The sequence below is a fragment of the Neomonachus schauinslandi genome, chromosome 10 (genome assembly GCF_002201575.2).
Source record: "Neomonachus schauinslandi chromosome 10, ASM220157v2, whole genome shotgun sequence".
Taxonomy (NCBI): domain Eukaryota; kingdom Metazoa; phylum Chordata; class Mammalia; order Carnivora; family Phocidae; genus Neomonachus; species Neomonachus schauinslandi.
The window spans coordinates 64,800,227-64,817,404 of NC_058412.1; the positions used below are offsets into that span (position 1 = coordinate 64,800,227).

General features: G+C 35.0%; 1 protein-coding gene across 1 annotated transcript in view; it reads left to right on the forward strand.

The window, feature by feature from the left end:
- Positions 1 to 17,178, forward strand: part of CCDC88A (coiled-coil domain containing 88A) — a 118,719-nt gene that overhangs the window by 40,395 nt on the left and 61,146 nt on the right. Inside the window, exons 6-8 of the mRNA XM_044918969.1 lie at positions 3,060 to 3,143; positions 5,164 to 5,304; positions 13,956 to 14,128. Of these exons, the coding sequence (XP_044774904.1) occupies positions 3,060 to 3,143; positions 5,164 to 5,304; positions 13,956 to 14,128 (398 nt within the window). The remainder of the gene's footprint in view (positions 1 to 3,059; positions 3,144 to 5,163; positions 5,305 to 13,955; positions 14,129 to 17,178) is intronic.

The following is a 17,178-nucleotide window of genomic DNA, read 5'->3' on the forward strand; positions in this document are numbered from 1 at the left end:
ATTTATTACTTTCTGTTTTGGGAGCAAGGGGAGAGCCATTCTTTAAAGAGGGAATTTTAGTTTTTCTATTTTTATTTATTTTTTTATGTGGCATGTTTTGGTTTTACTTTTGATAGAACTATGATCTATTCAGTCATTGGTGTTCTTATTGAAAACGCTGTAATGTGTTCCTCATTTTATTGTTTTCTTGTTCAGTAGTTTATTTTGGGTACTCTTTCCTCTATTTTAGTATAGTTTTTCCTCATAATCCTGTCTTTTTTAATAAGAGAAAGCATTGAAAGTACCAAGTGAAAATGTGAGGAATTTGAGGAATTAAGAGCTTAAACACTCTGGTGAAAAATGTAGGACTTCAGGGTTAATGCAATTCTTCCTCCATTCCCCAACTTCCTACCCAAATAACTTTTCTTTTTCTTTTAATTAATTTATGAGAGAGAGAGCAGGCAGAGGGCAGAAGGAGAAGGGGTGAGACTCTTAAGCAGACTCCATGCTGAACAAGGAGCCCAGCTCAGGGCTCGACCCCAAGATCATGACCTGAGCCGTAATCAAGAGTCAGATGCTTAACCAATTGAGTCACCTAGGTGCCCCCCCCCCGAATAACTTTTCTGCATTTTTCTTGGAATATCATGGTAATCTGCTGACTTAGATATCAGTTGCTATAATAGAGTTAGAAATAACTTTAGTGCCCATAACACATGAAGAACTTTATATAAAGATAAAAGAGAGCTTAATTTTAAGTGGAAAAAACAATTTGCTGATGATTATCTAGTCTTCTTCACAACAGTCTTCATAGATGGAAGTAAAGCTATTTATATGTCTATTTTTAACACCAGACTTTATGCTCTAGAATGGGGCTGTCAATACAGTAGCCAGTGTGAGCCACATGTGGCTATTTAAATTAAAATTAATTACTATTGGGGTGCCTGGGTGGCTCAGTCGTTAAGCATCTGCCTTCAGCTCAGGTCATGGTCCCGGGGTCCTGGGATTGAGCCCCGCATCGGGCTCCCTGCTCCGCGGGAGGCCTGCTTCTCCCTCTCCCATTCCCCCTACTTGTGTTCCCTCTCTCGCTGTCTTTCTCTCTGTCAAATAAAGAAATAAAATCTTTTAAAAAAATTAATTACTATTAAATAAAATGAAAATTTTAATTTCTCAGTTGCACTAGCTACATTTTGGTATTCAGTAGCCACATATAGCTAGTGATTACTATATTAGACAACACTGATATAAAAAGTTTGGTCCAATTATTCAACTTCGGAATTGTTATCTTCTCTCATTCTCTTTTCCATCTTGATAGTTTTTCTCTTTTCTATCCCTCAAGATCCTATAACCTTCATTGTGTATTCTTTAAGAAAGCCTAACCTATTTATAAAGCATATTTGGAATTCTTAAAAACTTTCAGAGTTTGAATAAAGATGAGATTTAGTAGAAATTGTGGGTATTTTAAGAGTAAAAGAAGAACTCTCATTGATTGGTGTTGAGACTATGTTAAAGGATGAGCTCCTAAAGATAGTATAAGTGAAGAAACAGTGGCTATAGGGCTTAGAAAAGGGAAGTATATTTGTTAAGTTTGAACTGAAGGCAGACAAAGATATGGCAGTTGAATTGGGAGACCCTTCCAGTGAGTCATAGTCATCGTAACCCTGCTATTTTATGTGTTCATTGGCTTGAAAACTATACATAGGTCAACATATTTGGAAGCATTAAATTTAAAAATTGGGCATACCATACCTAAAAAGTTAATTATGTTACAAATGTACTATCAGAAAGTCATTCTTAATTGTTCTCACTAGACCTGTCAAATATTATTTACTAGATGAAAAAAATTCTTGTTTTTAAATTGACTAATTTTCATCCCATCCCCCCAAAACTCGATTTCCTAGTCACAGCTAGAAATTGTACATTCTTAGTAATTTAATTTTAAGTATTATTATATCATTCTAATAATTTTGTTTTTATAGGACACAGAACTATTTTTACCAATGGGAATGTGTTAAGTTAATTGTAGGCAATAGAAGTAGAATGTTACAATTTGATATAATAAATACATAGAGTATAAAGCAGAACCTTGCTAAGTTTCTTAATGATCAAAGGACCAATTTTTTCTTTTTGTGAGTATATTCTCTTCACTAGTAGTTGGGTAATTGGCCCAGGAGATGCAACTAAGCTAGACAAGGCAGTGCTGTCTGTTTTGTATGCACTTCTCATTTGGTAGCTGCAAGAATACAGTTATACCAGCAGTTGGATTGCAGTTTAAGAGATGTAGATGGGAGGCAGAGATATTAAGATGCATGTTAAACTCTTACTCAGTACTGACTGAAAAGAAAAAGATTAGGTTTACATCATAATATTTTTAATTTATATATTTTAAAAAGTTATACAATAAAGAATTGCTGCCTTTATTCCACTCAGTACATGTGTACTTGTATATATACTCTTAAATTTTGCCCCTGGTAACTTTATGTTATGGTAGAAACAAGTATTTATTGTACTACCTTATAAATGTTGAACTGGGCCTCAAAAGTAGGTTTCTTTTATTAAGATTGATAGGATGAAGATGTGAGAATGGATTGTAAGCTTGAAGTAAAAATTGCTTACAATTTTTTTTTCCCAAGAAGAAAGGCTGTTTTGTTTGATGATAGCCAAAGACTGGCTGAGCTTTTTGGCTGTATTCCGAATTCTGCCACTGACTCACTGTGTTTTTTGGCAAGTAACTTATCCTCCCTGAAACAAGTTCTTGATTCTTTACTTTTCTGTTTGTAAAGTTAGCATAATAATATTGTACTGACCTCAGATGGGTTGTGTAATGGTTTCCCACTTTAGAACTTCACAGCATAAAAATAGCATGGGTTTTTGGTGCTATGCTTTTTAAATAAATATTTCTAAATTGTTATCTTTTCAGTAGGTAAGTATATTAGGCCACTTAAATGCAAAACAAACAAAACCCTCATTGTACTGTTCAAAACATAACCAAGTTTTTTGGCCTGATGAGTTTTTGGTTATTTATAACATATTAAGGACTATAGCCCATAAAACATGAATGATCATTTTATTATTTCTTTTAGTGTCAGAAAAAAGAAGAATTTATTGAAAGAATTCAAGGTTTAGATTTTGATACAAAAGCAGCAGTTGCAGCACATATTCAAGAGGTAATAACTTATACTCAGTTTTTATATACTAATTTTTATGAAGATTGTGGTGTGTTTATATCTCCCCACATACTTGAAGTCCTAGGACAAGCAAGAACAAATCAAGGTCAGGTACAGATGAACCCTGCTGTTAGACAAATTATCGTCTTCTCTTTAGAGATAACTTTTTTTTTAATTATTATGTTATGTTAATCACCATACATTACATCATTAGTTTTTGATGTAGTGTTCCATGATTCATTGTTTGCCTGTAACACCCAGTGCTCCATGCAGTACGTGCCCTCTTTAATACCCATCACCAGGCTAACGCATCCCGCTACCCCCCTCGAGATAACTTCTTAAATGAATCCTCATGGCACAGTGCTAACTAACTAATGTGTACTGTTGCCTTTATCCATAGGGACGTTAGGTAGGAAGTGTTTAAGGAATGAAGTGTATGTCTTTGTTAGCACAGAATGAACACTATTGTAAATGGAAGCAGCAGAAAGTGGATCACTGCCTGTAATTCAAAACTAAAATGAGGGGTAAGATGATAACCTAAGTACTAAGTCATTCCAGTGATTTCCTTTTGAATGAATGGACACAGTATAATTTTTATTGAAGATATTACTTGAATTATAACACATTTGTAACATCCATATAAAAACTTAAGTCTAGGACATATTGTGCAATATTAAGTAATTAAAATAACAGATGGATTTTAAAAGCTGCTATTTCTGCATCTATCTAGTCTTGAGCTTTTTAATCTTACACACTTAATGAGACTTTTTAGAACTAGATCATGTTAAACTTTACATGTTGATTAGAAAGAGAACTAAGGGAGGGAATTTTTAAATAGTAAAAATTGGTAGTGTTTAAAATATTCTCTATTTGAATAACCTGTGTTGTGTATATCATCTTTCCTCTTCGTTAGTATTCTTAGAGTCCAGCTCTCTTGTCTGTAATACTTTTGTCAACAGTAAGCATATTAGTACTCCACAAGATACAGGGGAGGGGTTTTGGTAGTTTCCCCTTATATACGTTTGTTTGTGTATGCTAGCTTTGTGATTTGTATTTTTTTTTGAATAAATGCTAAGTATTGCAAGTTACTAAATTTGCCATCATTCTTCAAAGTGTTATTTTGCGGTTTCTTGTGAAAGTTAAAGCAGAATATCAGAATCACAATGAGAAAAGGAAAGCAAGAAATAAGTATTTCATTTCTGTAACTTTTCCATTCTTTTAAAAATCTTTATGTTAGTAGTCCATTTCTCCTAAGGTTCTGTGACAGTGTCATCTTCAGACTCTTTAAAGATGTAGCTTTTCAAATATAAAAGTGCAATAACATATATCCTACAAGATTAAACAACTTTTGCTTTTGAATCAAGCACAATAAATTTAGTCTTACCTAAAGAAAAGTTCAAAAGTTCAACTGATTTTGTTAAAACAGTTGTCAAACGTATCAATATTACCTTCCCCTAGTAATGCCTGAATTAAATGTTTTACTTTTTAGTTAACAGGAAAACAAATAGAAATTTATTTATAGTTTATATTTAGTAAAAATAATTTTTATTATTAGCCTTTTCATCATTAGTTTCAAGTGTTCTTTTTTAATTTAATTTAATTTTATTATGTTAGTCACCATACAATACATCCTTAGTTTTGTTTTTTTTTCTTTTTAAGATTTTATTTCTTTATTTGACAGAGAGAGACACAGTAAGAGTGGGAACACAGGCAGGGGGAGTGGGAGAGGGAGAAGCAAGCTTCCCGCAGGGCAGGGAGCCCGATGTGGGGCTCGATCCCAGGACCCCGGGATCATGACCTGAGCCGAAGGCAGACGCTTAATGACTGAGCCACCCAGTTGCCCCGCATCATTAGTTTTTGATGTAGTGATCTGAAGTTTCAAGTGTTCTTGAGGCATCATATTTACTTCTCATATTTTTATGATAAGGGATATATGACATTTGAGCTAATATTGTACTAAAATGAAATTTTAAGTAATAGCCATTCTAAAAAATTGTTTATTTTGGTTGCTTTGCTAAAGGTAACCCATAATCAGGAAAATGTGTTTGATCTGCAATGGATGGAAGTGACTGATATGTCTCAAGAGGAAATAGAACCACTCTTGAAAAATATGGCATTACATCTAAAAAGACTTATAGATGAGAGAGATGAACATTCAGAGGTTTGTAAATTTCTTTCAGTATATTGTGAAAGTTTGCTTTCCAAAAACAGTGATTTCAGAGGATCTTCAAAATTGATACTGTGTTTCTTAGGGACAGGTAATAAAGTACCTTATGTCTGTTTTTTGTGCAACACAGGAACCAAAAAGGGTAGATAAGAGCCCCAAATTGCTAGTAAAGAGATTGCAGTTAGATTTTCTTTTCCCCTTTCTTTTAAATTATTATTCTGATTTTGTTCCTGTGTGTTTTTAAGTCATCCCCACAGCTCTGGCAACAGTACAGAAGTGTGAAACCGAAAATACTATTGATGTAAATGGAAAAATCATTGCCTTGAAGCATGAGAATTTGCTTAAGGTTAATTTCTTAGTTTTATTGCCACATTTTGAGGTTGGAAAAATAAGTTTAATAAAAGGAGAATAACAGGTGTTCTGAATAAAATGTCTCACAAAAGGTCTCAAATTTTTGTAGTCCGTAAATGAGGTGTGATTTTAAAAAAGAATTATTATAGGCTCCTGTAAGAAAGTACTTTGCTTTTTTAAAAGAGTAAAATTGCACCAGGTTTTTTGCCTGCACTCTCTGAAAACAGCTAATAATTTTATAGGAGTCTAGACTTCTGTGCATGTGATGGTGAGTAATATTTTGTTAATAGCAGACCAAAGTACTCTGCCATTCGGAAGAATGTGTAGCTTTGATCAGTTGTTCATTTACATGGGAGAGACAGGTGTGTGTGTGTGTGTGTGTGTGTGTGTGTTTAAAGATTTATTTATTTGAGAGAGAGAGAGAGCATGAGCAGGAGGGGCAGAGGGAATGGGAGAGAGCATCTCAAGCATTTTGCACACTGAGCACAGAGCCCAACGTAGGCCTCAATCTCAGGACCCTGAGATCATGACCTGAGCCGAAACCGAATTGGACACTTAACCGACTACACCACTGAAGCACCCCTGGAAGAGACAGTTTTGAGGTTATTTACAGAGAATTTGATTACTCTTTGGGCTAATGAAAGACTTGTGTAGAAGAAATTCCTAAATGTTTTTTTTTTTCTTTTTTTCTGAACAAAACTTTCATGTTGCTATAGATGAGGATTTTCAGTTTTTCGTTAGGCATTAAAAGAGAAGAAAAGATAGGAAATAAAGAAGTATTTAGAGCAACAACTAATTTTTGGAAAGCCCAAAACCGTAAGACCAAAGGAAGAGTGAATTGAAAAAAATGTCCCTAATATATATCAAACTTACCCTGAGATACTTAGATTATTTCATTTTCAATCTGAGTTTTGACCCATGTGCTTTATCTTCTTTTTATATTAGCATCTTTTTACTGCTTTATTAATTTTCTACAACATTCTTCTATTTTTATTTCTTCTATTTGTATTTTGATAAGGTGTCCTCCAGCTTCTGAGGGCATATATGAATTGTTTGATCTCACATGGGTAAAGAAGGATATTATTTTGGAGAAATGAGAACAAAATGTTTGTCATTATATGATCTGTGTCAAAACTAAGGAGTATGAAACACTATACTGATTGTTTGAAAAACCTTTTAAAATGTATCATCCTGCCTGATTAAGCATTTTAGTTGAACTTGTTTTTTTAACAAGAAAAAAGTGGTGGTGTTCTCTTGTCTCAAGGTATTTGGAAACAAGTTGCTGTCTGGTTTAAACCCAGTTTTCTAGGGGAAAAATTTTTAATTTGGGTCACCAGTGGACTGATTAGAAAAGATCCTTAAAAATAATTGTGAAAAATATTAGACAAATGTAAATACAATTTATAAATGCAATAATTTTGTATTAATCAATTGGATTGAAACAAGTTCTTATTTAGATTTTCCCTTTAGCTCATCTGTTTTTTCTCCAAAAGATTTTATTATTTTATTATATTTTTCCCTCCAAAATATTTTATTTTATATAAAATTTTTATATAAAAAATAAAATAGAAGAAAGTTATATGTCACACTGAATAACACATATTCCTAACATTTTTTGGAACACTTCAGAGTACAAAAGCAGCATGCTCATTTTTAAGTGCAAAGAAAACTTACAATAAAAGACTTCAAAAATTACCAATAAAAATCTGTACATTAGGATATTTTTAAGGCCCTTCCATGTGTGTAGCATTATGTAGAAAGAAAAATGGAACTTCAAGAGAGGAACCATCACATCAGGTGTTACACATACATCTGGGCCTTTCCAGCTTACAGCCCTATCTCTCTTTAGGGGAAGGTGTCGCTCAGTTTGAAGAGGGCCATAGGTGTCATCATGGAGATGTAGTGCTCCTTGTTCATGCCGTGCTTATCCACAAGCACCATGCTGGAGGGATAGAGTAGGGTTTGCAGTAAACAGCCTGACCTGCAGAGCTAGTGCTGGAGGCATAATCTTTGCTCCTATCCTGTTGATGGGGCTCAGGAACATGCCTATTAGGTCCACCGTGGTGATATGTCAAAGATTCAGGCCATACTGTGCTTGTGGAAGCATTTCCATGTGCAGCCAGTAGAGGAGGACTTTGGATATGGACACAGTGAGGAGTCTCCTTTTCTCATAAAACTGCTCTTCTGCACCCACACTGATATTCATGGGCTCTGTGCCAGTCCAAGCCAGGTTGGATTGACAGACTCGGGGCAGGGCTACCCGGTAGCTTGTAGCCACTGATGCAAGAGAACTAACAGGTGGCTCTACTTACTGCTGCTGCTGGAACACATCTTGTAAGCGTTCCCTAGGGTGCTGAGTTTACTTTTTTGTCTGACTCTTATTTTAACTTGAAATTTGCAAATGTCCTTATTCTCAGCTCTGTCCTAGATTGTACTGACTTTGTGACCTCCTAGAAAATTTGACCTTTGGGGGATGCCTTTTAGAATAACATCACTTAGAATTCTTTCTGCTTTGTTTCTTTCCTCGGGGGTCTCCAAGGAACCCAGACGTCAGCTTATTAAGTTAAGCAATGCATTTCTTCATACTTGGCCACTTAATCCTAGAAGATTCATATCAACAAAGGAGGCTAGTTGGCTGCTCCAGGCCTTTTTGTTCCATACATGTTGTATATCCTGGTGAGCAGTAAAACTCTCGGAGTTAAAGTAGGCACCATCTATGCACTTAAATATCCTCCATTTGCTGGCATGGCAAGGATAGGACATCACTTTTCAGTCAGTATTAGGAAGCTTCAGGCTGCTCACAGGGGATACCCTTCCTTGTCAAACAGAGAGTCCTTTTTTTCTGTTTTGATTAATCTTTTGTTGTAATTCTTTTATTTCAATCTAGAAAGTGTAATTTGGTCACTCTTTTTAATTACTCTTCACTTTGTATTAATTTTATGTAACATGTATTTCTTAAATTCTCTTCCTTTACTAAAAACCAAATAGATTTTAATGAATTTAAATCTCTTTATTATCACTATTTATTTTATGCCAGGCATTGTGTTTGTATAATATACTATCTTCATAAGTCTGTACAATAACCCCATCTTAAAAATGAAGATACTTGAGCTCAGAGAAGTTAAACAATTTGCCAAATCTAATTCCAACCCCTGTGTTCCTGTTTATAAAACCTTTGCACAAATCCATGATTGTGCTCAGCACATCTCTGATTCTTTTCCTTAATTGGGAGTTCTGTAAACAGAATTATTATGTCACTTGAATTTTTTTCTTAGCTTTGGTATATCTTTTTATGTTATATATGTTCTTCAGTGTATATTAATAAATACCTGCTTTTTTGCAAGATCTTGTGCTAAGAGTGCTTGGGAGCAACAAACTGACAAACTTTCAAAAAAGGATCAAAGATCATTATAATCTAGGGGGGAGAAGTTATTTTAATAAAATAATTGGGTTTTTTAAATTAAGTTTTTATTTAGATTCCAGTTAGTTGACATAAAGTGTAATATTAGTTTCAGGTGTAGAATTTAGTAATTCAACACTTCATACAACACCCTGTGCTCATCACAAGAAGTGCTCTCCTTAATCCCCATTGCCTATTTCACCCATTGCCCCACCCACCTCCCCTCTGGTAACAGTTTGTTCTCTATAGTTAAGAATCTGTTTCTTGGTTTGCCTCTCTCTCTCTTTTTTCCACCCTTTGCTCATTTGTTTTGTTTCTTAAATTCCACATATGAGTGACTTATTTCACTTAGTACAATACTCTCTAGCTCTATCCATGCTGTTGCAAATGACAAGATTTCATTCTTTTTATGGCTGAGTAATACTCCATTATATATACATATAAATGTATATGTATGTATACACACACACACACACACACACACACCACAGACACCACATCATCTTTATCCATTTGTCAGTCAGTGGACATTTGGACTGTTTCCATAGTTTGGCTATTGTAGATAAGGCCCTATAAACATCGGGGTGCATGTATCTCTTTGAATTAGTATTTTTGTATTCTTTGGGTAAATACCTAGTACTCTAATTGCTGGATCGGAGGGTGGTTCTATTTTTAACTTTTTTGAGGAACCTCCATGCTGTTTTCCTGAGTGGCCACACCAGTTTCCATTCTCACCAGCAGTGCAAGAGGGTTCCCCTTTCTCCACATCCTTGCCAACACCTGTTGTTTCTTGTGCTTTTGATTTTAGCCATTGTGACCGGTGTGAGGTGATAATCTCCTTGCAGTTTTGATTCGTTTTCCCTGCTGATGAGTGATGTTGAGCATCTTTTCCTGTGTCTGTTGGCCATCTGTATGTCTTTGGAAAAATGTCTATTCATGTCTTCTGCACATTTTTAAATTGGATTATTCACTTTTTGGGTGTTGAGTTTTATAAGTTCTTTATAGATTTTGGATACTAACCCTTTATCAGATACGTCAGTTGCAAATATCTTCTCCCATTCTGTAGGTTGCCTTTTAGTTTTGTTGATTGTTTCCTTCACTGTGCAGAAGCTTTTTATTTTGAAGAAGTCCCAATAGTTGATTTTTGCTTTTGTCTCCCTTGCCTCAGGAGACATACCTAGAAAGAAGTTGCTACAGCCAGTGTCAAAGAGGTTACTGCCTGTGTTCTCCTCTAGGATTTTTATGGTTTCAGGTCTCACACTTAGGTCTTTAATCCATTTTGAATTGATTTTTGTGTTTGTATAAGAAAGAGGTCCGGTTTCATTCTTTTGCAGGTCACTGTCCAGTTTCTTAACACCATTTGTTGAAGAGACTGTCTTTTTTCCATTGGATATTCTTTCCTGCTTTGTTGAAGATTAATTGACCGTATAGTTGTGGGTTCATTTCTGGGTTTTCTGTTCTGTTCCACTGACCTACGTGTCAGTTTTTGTGCCAGTACCATACTGTTTTGATCACTAGACCTTTGTACTGTAACTTGAAGTCCGGAATTGGGATGCCTCCAGCTTTGCTTTACTGTAATAAAATTTTGAAAGCAATAAGTACCCCCCCAAAAATCATATATCTAAATACTATAGGAATTTAGAGAAGGAAGACATTGCTTACAACTGCCAGTGGAATGTCTAGGATCAGAAGTATCAGAAGGTTCATGAAATTAAATTATGCTTTAATAACATTTTTTGTCAGGTTTAAAAAAAAAAAATGTTTGGAGGCCTTGAGCTAAAGAAGCTACTACCGTTAGAGGAAAGTCAAATTGTCTACATAATCTTTAACGGAAAATGCCTCTGGTACTCTTAACTTCTAGTACAAGGTTTCTTTCTTTTTTCTTTTTAGAAAATATTTCTCAGCCCATAGTTCTTTTGTACACTGGCATCTGGAACCTCTCGATATCTCCATAATGCCACCTACTAAGCTCAAATGTAGTGTGTCTTCCTACTTTTGAGTTTTCCATTTTGTGAATCATTCAGTTAACTAATTTTGGGCAGCTGTTTTTGGGCTCAGTACTATGCTAAATGAGATCAGAGATACAGAGGAGGTATAAAAAAGATTGTATCAGGTTTATGGGGGAAAAAACCACATTGTAAATGAAAAACATAAGATAGCATTTAATTAAATTCTAATTTATTTGTGCATGAAACATATTTATTAAGTGCTGTGCACAGGCACTATTATTATTAGAGTCGGGAGATGTTAGAAGGCAAGATTAAAGATAATGGAGACAGTAAGAAAATAAATAAATAAAACTTCATGAAGACTGAGCCTGGACTACTATGGAGATTACTAGTAACATTATTCACAGAGACAGGCACTTGGGCTGGTCATACTGGGTAGGTGGATAAGATGAATAGTGTCAATGAATGTATAAACTACCCTTCAAAAAGTAGCAATGAAAGAGAAGTAGAAGGGTAACAAGAAGGAAATGTGGTCTTTTTTTTTTTTTCTTAGCTAGAAGACACTTGTATATATTTGAATATCAAGGAGAAAAAAGCCAGTAGGAAGAGAGAAGTTGAAAATGTTCCAGAAATAAGGAATATGTATTGGGAGCAAAAGATGCATAAAAATGGAGGATTTAATCTCAGGTGGTTTTGTTTCTTTGACAAGTTGGAGGAGAGGTCATTCATCAGAAGTGATAATAGCAGTTTACAGGTGGAGGCTTAAGTAGAGAAAAGAAATATGTTTAAAACACTCATTGTAGAGAAATTTGTCAAGAAATCAAGATTTTCAGCTAAAGGATTGATGGGTATTGAAAAGAGCTTAACTGAAAATAGATGGCAAGATGTGTCGTAGGATTGTGTATTTTTTGTTTTAGAGTTCTTTATAACCTTGGAGAAGGAATAAAAAAAATGATATTAGGTAGGGAAAATGACATAGTGTTTGAATCAAACTTGTATTTGAATTCCTGTTATACCTGTCATGAAATGTGTGACTTTGTTAAGTTAATCTTTATGAGCCTCAGTTTCCTTATTGTTTTACAATAGACATAATGCCTCTATTGTAGATTATGGTATTGGATGAGATCTTGTTGGAAAATCCCCTATCTGGAATTCTATAAATACTCATTCCCTTTTATTTTTTCCCAAAGAGTGGGCTGTAGTCAGAGTGGCATGGTAGTGTTACATTAGAAAGTAAGGATGACAGGCACTTAACTGTAGTTTCAAGCTGCGTAAGAACTCTAGAGTAGCCAGGAGTAATCTGGGCAGAAAGGAAGAGTTGAGTGATAAAAAGGTTCAGGTGTAGGTATGGTGCCATGGGAGTAATGCTAGTAAAGGAGGCATGGCACAAGAGAGGAATGGTTCCTTCATTGGAAAAGTCTGTATGTATTGCATAAGGAGTGAAGGTAGAGTTGTAAACAGAAAAGGGACTGAGAAGTCGTGTTCTTTGGTTTATCAGTAGGGATACTGGAATTTGTGAAAGCAGTAGTTGGGCAGACCTTGATTAGGTGCTGAAATATATCCCAAGGATGAAGAAATGAGTTCTTATGGGTGGTTTAAAAAAAAAAAAAAAGGAAGGATAAAAGTAATGATTTAGTGAGGGCATTATAAGACTTGGTGATAAGAAAGCAAAAATGGTGATTTCATGGTCCTCAGGTGGTTACCCACCTATTCTACCTGGAGTAAGACAGTTGGAATTACTACTCAAGACAATTTCTGTTTGCCTGAGAAGTTTGAAAGAAAAGCTGAGGTATTGTTTAGAATAACAGAATTTTCCAATAAGAGGAAAATTGGAGGAATGGAGGAATATGATTGAGTGAGGTAAATATAGGTTAAGTAGCCCTTAAAGTTCAGAACTGGGGAAAGTAGAATGAGATTTGTGTCCCATGGAGAGACAGGAATAAAGGAAATGTTGAGATGGCAGATTACAACTACTATTGCAAGAAAGAGAACATAGGATATGGAGTCAAGAGACTGGCCTTGGAGTGTTGGCATTGCTACTATGAGTTTTGTGATCATGGACAAATCAGTCTCTGTGCCTCAGTTACATTACCTGCAGAACAAAGAGATTAAACCACTGAGGTTCTCTTAGGTTCCTCTGAGATCCTTGTCTACAATTCTAGAGCAATATTGTGGAATTCTGCAATGATGGCAAGATTGTATTTCTGCGCTGTCCAATACAGTAACCACTAGCTACATGTGGCTGTTATATACTTAAAATATGGCTAGTGTGACTAAGGAACTATATTTTTAACCTTTTTAATTTGTAATTAGGGACACCTGGGTGGCTGTCAGTTAAGCATCTGCCTTCATCTCAGGTCCTGATCCCAGGGTCCTGGGATCGAGCCCAGCATCGGGCTCTTTGCTTAGCAGGGAGTCTGCTTCTCCCTCTCCCTCTGCCCCTTTGCCCTGCTCGTGTTTTCTCTCTCTCTCTCTCTCCTACATAAATAGATAGACAGATAGATAGAAAAATAAATAAAATCTTTTAAAAAATTTGTAATTAAATAGCCACTTGTGCTACTGGCTACCATATTGGACAGCATAGTTGTAGACATATTGCTCTTGGGTTGATTTCTTTCCTGTGTCAACAGGTCTTTTACGCCTTTCTAACAGTTGCTTTCTAGTGTAGTTATTTTACCACAATTGATTTCCTTTATTAAAAAATTAGGAAGGGAAAAAAGTATTAAGTCTTGTTCTAATGTTATCTAGTAAATAGCTAATCCATGAACTGTTGCATGAAACTTTTTAAAAAGAGAGCTATCACAAAATTAAAATCTATTTGACCAGTGAATTGTTTTTGATATTATAGGATAGTACTTAGACTTAGTGAATAGTGTTGATGTGTTTAGTTCTCTGATATGGAGAATACTAACAGTGATTCTGTGTTTATTTCTATATTTCCTTAGACTATCATAGAACTCTCTGAAGAACGGGATGGTCTTCATTTTTTACCCCATGCCTCTTCATCTGCGCAGTCACCCTGTGGTTCTCCAGGCATGAAGCGAACAGAAAGTCGACAGCATCTGTCAGTGGAACTGGCAGATGCTAAGGCAAAAATAAGAAGGCTTAGGCAGGAATTGTAAGTTGGTGATTTTCAAGGCTTACTGAGTTTACACGGTCGCAAAGGTGACCTAAAAATGTTTTTTCAGCTTATGGAATATAGATCAGTTGTTCCAACTGCTAGCTTGTGTCAGAGTTTTCACTAGTATTTGTCAAAACGAGAAAAATAGACTGGCATAAAGATTTCCTAATCCTAGATCTTATCCATTAAAGATTGTCCTTTATTCTGAATTTATGTCCTTCCTACCTTTCTTATATTACAATGATCTTTCTTTTATAAAATATTTTTCTTCCTTGGCAAATTGGGGTCTCCCTAATTTTTTTAAATTTTATATTCTTTGAAATCCAAAATACTGGCAACCACTGATTCGGTCAATAAGTTTAACTCTTTAAAAATTAATATTATAAAAGACTGAATTGTTGGCATACAGTATTACAGAAAATAATTTTGTGTGTGTATTTTGTGTGTTGAGTATTTGAAATGCCTGAGTCATGTACTTAGACATGGTAAATATTCAGATTGGTTAGTGCTGATGAAATTATATTTATTTAACTTTCAAAGATCATTTGAGAAATGTCAGTGTAAATGTCACATAGGCATTCTTTGGTGAATCACATGTAAAGACATAACCAGTCTCTGCTGGAGATTTTTTATTTTGTACTTTAAAAAGAACAAAGGATTTTTATGTTTGGGGCTTTTTTCTTTTTTTTTTTTCTTTTTGGTTTGTTTTCCTGGAATTTGGGCTTCAGAGTATAGATTTAAAATTTAAAGCCACAATATAACAATTACGTTTATTTACTGATTATTTAAAGCAGTTAGTTTAAGAAAGTGATTGAATATGCAAGGTAGAAAAAATATACAGTCTATAGGAAAATTTGAAAACAAAAAAAATACAGCTTTCATTGTGGATGTCTGCACTATTATGTATCTATTGAAGTGAACACGCCCAAGATATTCTATAAACAGCTGCACCAGGAAAATTAGGGAAGAGATTGCTGTTATTAGTTTGACTGGCAGTTAATGGATAGCCTAAACAGTGAACACTAGTTCGTGCCATATAATTTAGCACAATCTTCTCCAGTCTTTAGATGAAGCATGCAATTAGAACTCTAATGATGGTTGTGAATTCATTTAACATTTTGCACTCTATTAGAATTTGATTTTTAAATGAAATTTACTTGGCCATGGAGTGTATTAAAATCCCAAACAACCTAGAGATAATTGATAAAATTTGGTTTCTCATATGCTTACTGGAAAATATAAGTGAATATTATTAATGAATAAGTAAATATGCCAGATATAGCAAGTATTCCCAATAGCTAACATTTCATCAAATACCATCTTTTTGTCCTTTGAAAATGTGTTTCTTCACAGGTTTATTAACATTTGCTCTAAGTCTTTTTGTTGGGACAGATCTTTCCAAAATAATGAAGTATGGAAATCATGGTGGTTAAAAATAGTTTAGGTTGCCTTATATGTAATGGAAATAAATAATTATAATGAGAACATGCAGATTAACTAGTAGCATACTTACTTACAGATGGTGCATTATAATTGCTTTTAGTTTATTGACATGCAGAGTAAAAATATAATTTGCAATTTGTTTTTTTTTTCTTTTCAAATTTTTATTTAAATTCTTGTTAGTTAACATATAGTGTAGTATTGGTTTCAGGAGTAGAATTTAGTGATTCATCACTTACATACAACACCCACTGCTCATCATAACAAGTGCCTTCCTTAATATACCCATCACTGTTTAGCCCATCCCTCACCCACCTCCCCTCCATCAACCCTCAGTTTGTTCTCTGTTGTTTTAAGAGTCTCTTATGGTTTGCTTCCCTCTCTTTTTTTCTTTTTTTTCCTTTCCCATATGTTCATCTGTTTTGTTTCTTCCACATATGAGTGAAATCATATGGTATTTTTCTTTCTGTGACTGAATTCCTTCGCTTAGCATAATACACTGTAGCACATCACTGCAAATGGCAAGATTTCATTCTTTTTGATGGCTAAGTAATACTCCATTGTGTATATACACACCACATCTTCTTTATCCATTCATCATGGATGGACATTTGGGCTCTTTCCATAGTTTGGTTATTGTTTTCGTTGTTGTTGTTTTTTAAAGATTTTATTTATTTGACGGAGAGAGAACGCGCGCATGTACAAGCAGGGGGAGGGGCAGAGGGAGAGGGAGTAGGCTCCCCCCTGAGCAGGGAGCCCAATTCAGGGCTTGATTCTAGGACCCTGTGGTCATGATCTGAGCCAAAGGCAGATGCTTAACCAACTGAGCCACCAAGTGCCCCCATAGTTTGGCTGTTGTTGATAATGCTGCTGTAAACATCAGGGTACATGTATCCCTTCAAATTGTATTTTTGTATACTTTGGGTAAATACCTAGTAGTGTAATTGCTGGGTTTTTAACTTTCTGAGGAACCTCCAAACTGTTTTCCAGAGTGGCTGTACCAGTTTCCATTCTCACCTAATTTGCAATTTGGATGGAAGAATTAGTTTCTTATAAATTTCACTTTTATGCAGTAGTTAGTACACTATCAAAGACTTCCTTTAATAATTCTCTCTGCCTCCATGGATCCTATATTTTCAAAGTTTTTCTTTCATACAAATTATTAATCCTTTTTTTTAATAACAGCTTTGTTGAGATCATTTATGTATCAGAAAATTCATCCTTTAAACAAGATGAAACCCGAGAGGGAGACAAGCCATAAGAGACTCTTAATCTCAGGAAACAAACTGAGGGTTGCTGGAGTGGAGGGGGGTTGGGAGGGATGGGGTGGCTGGGTGATGGATATTGGGGAGGGTATGTACTATGGTGAGTGCTGTGAATGGTGTAAGACTGATGAATCACAGAGCTGTACCCCTGAAACAAATAATACATTATATGTTAATAAAAAAAAGAAAATTCATCCTTTAAAAATGTAATTCAATGACTTTTAGTATATTCATAGAGTTGTGAAACCGTCACATACTATCTAATTTCAAGACATTTTCATCACCCCAAAAAGAAACCCCATACCCATTAGCAGTCATCCCCCACCCTCTGCCTTTGGCTCC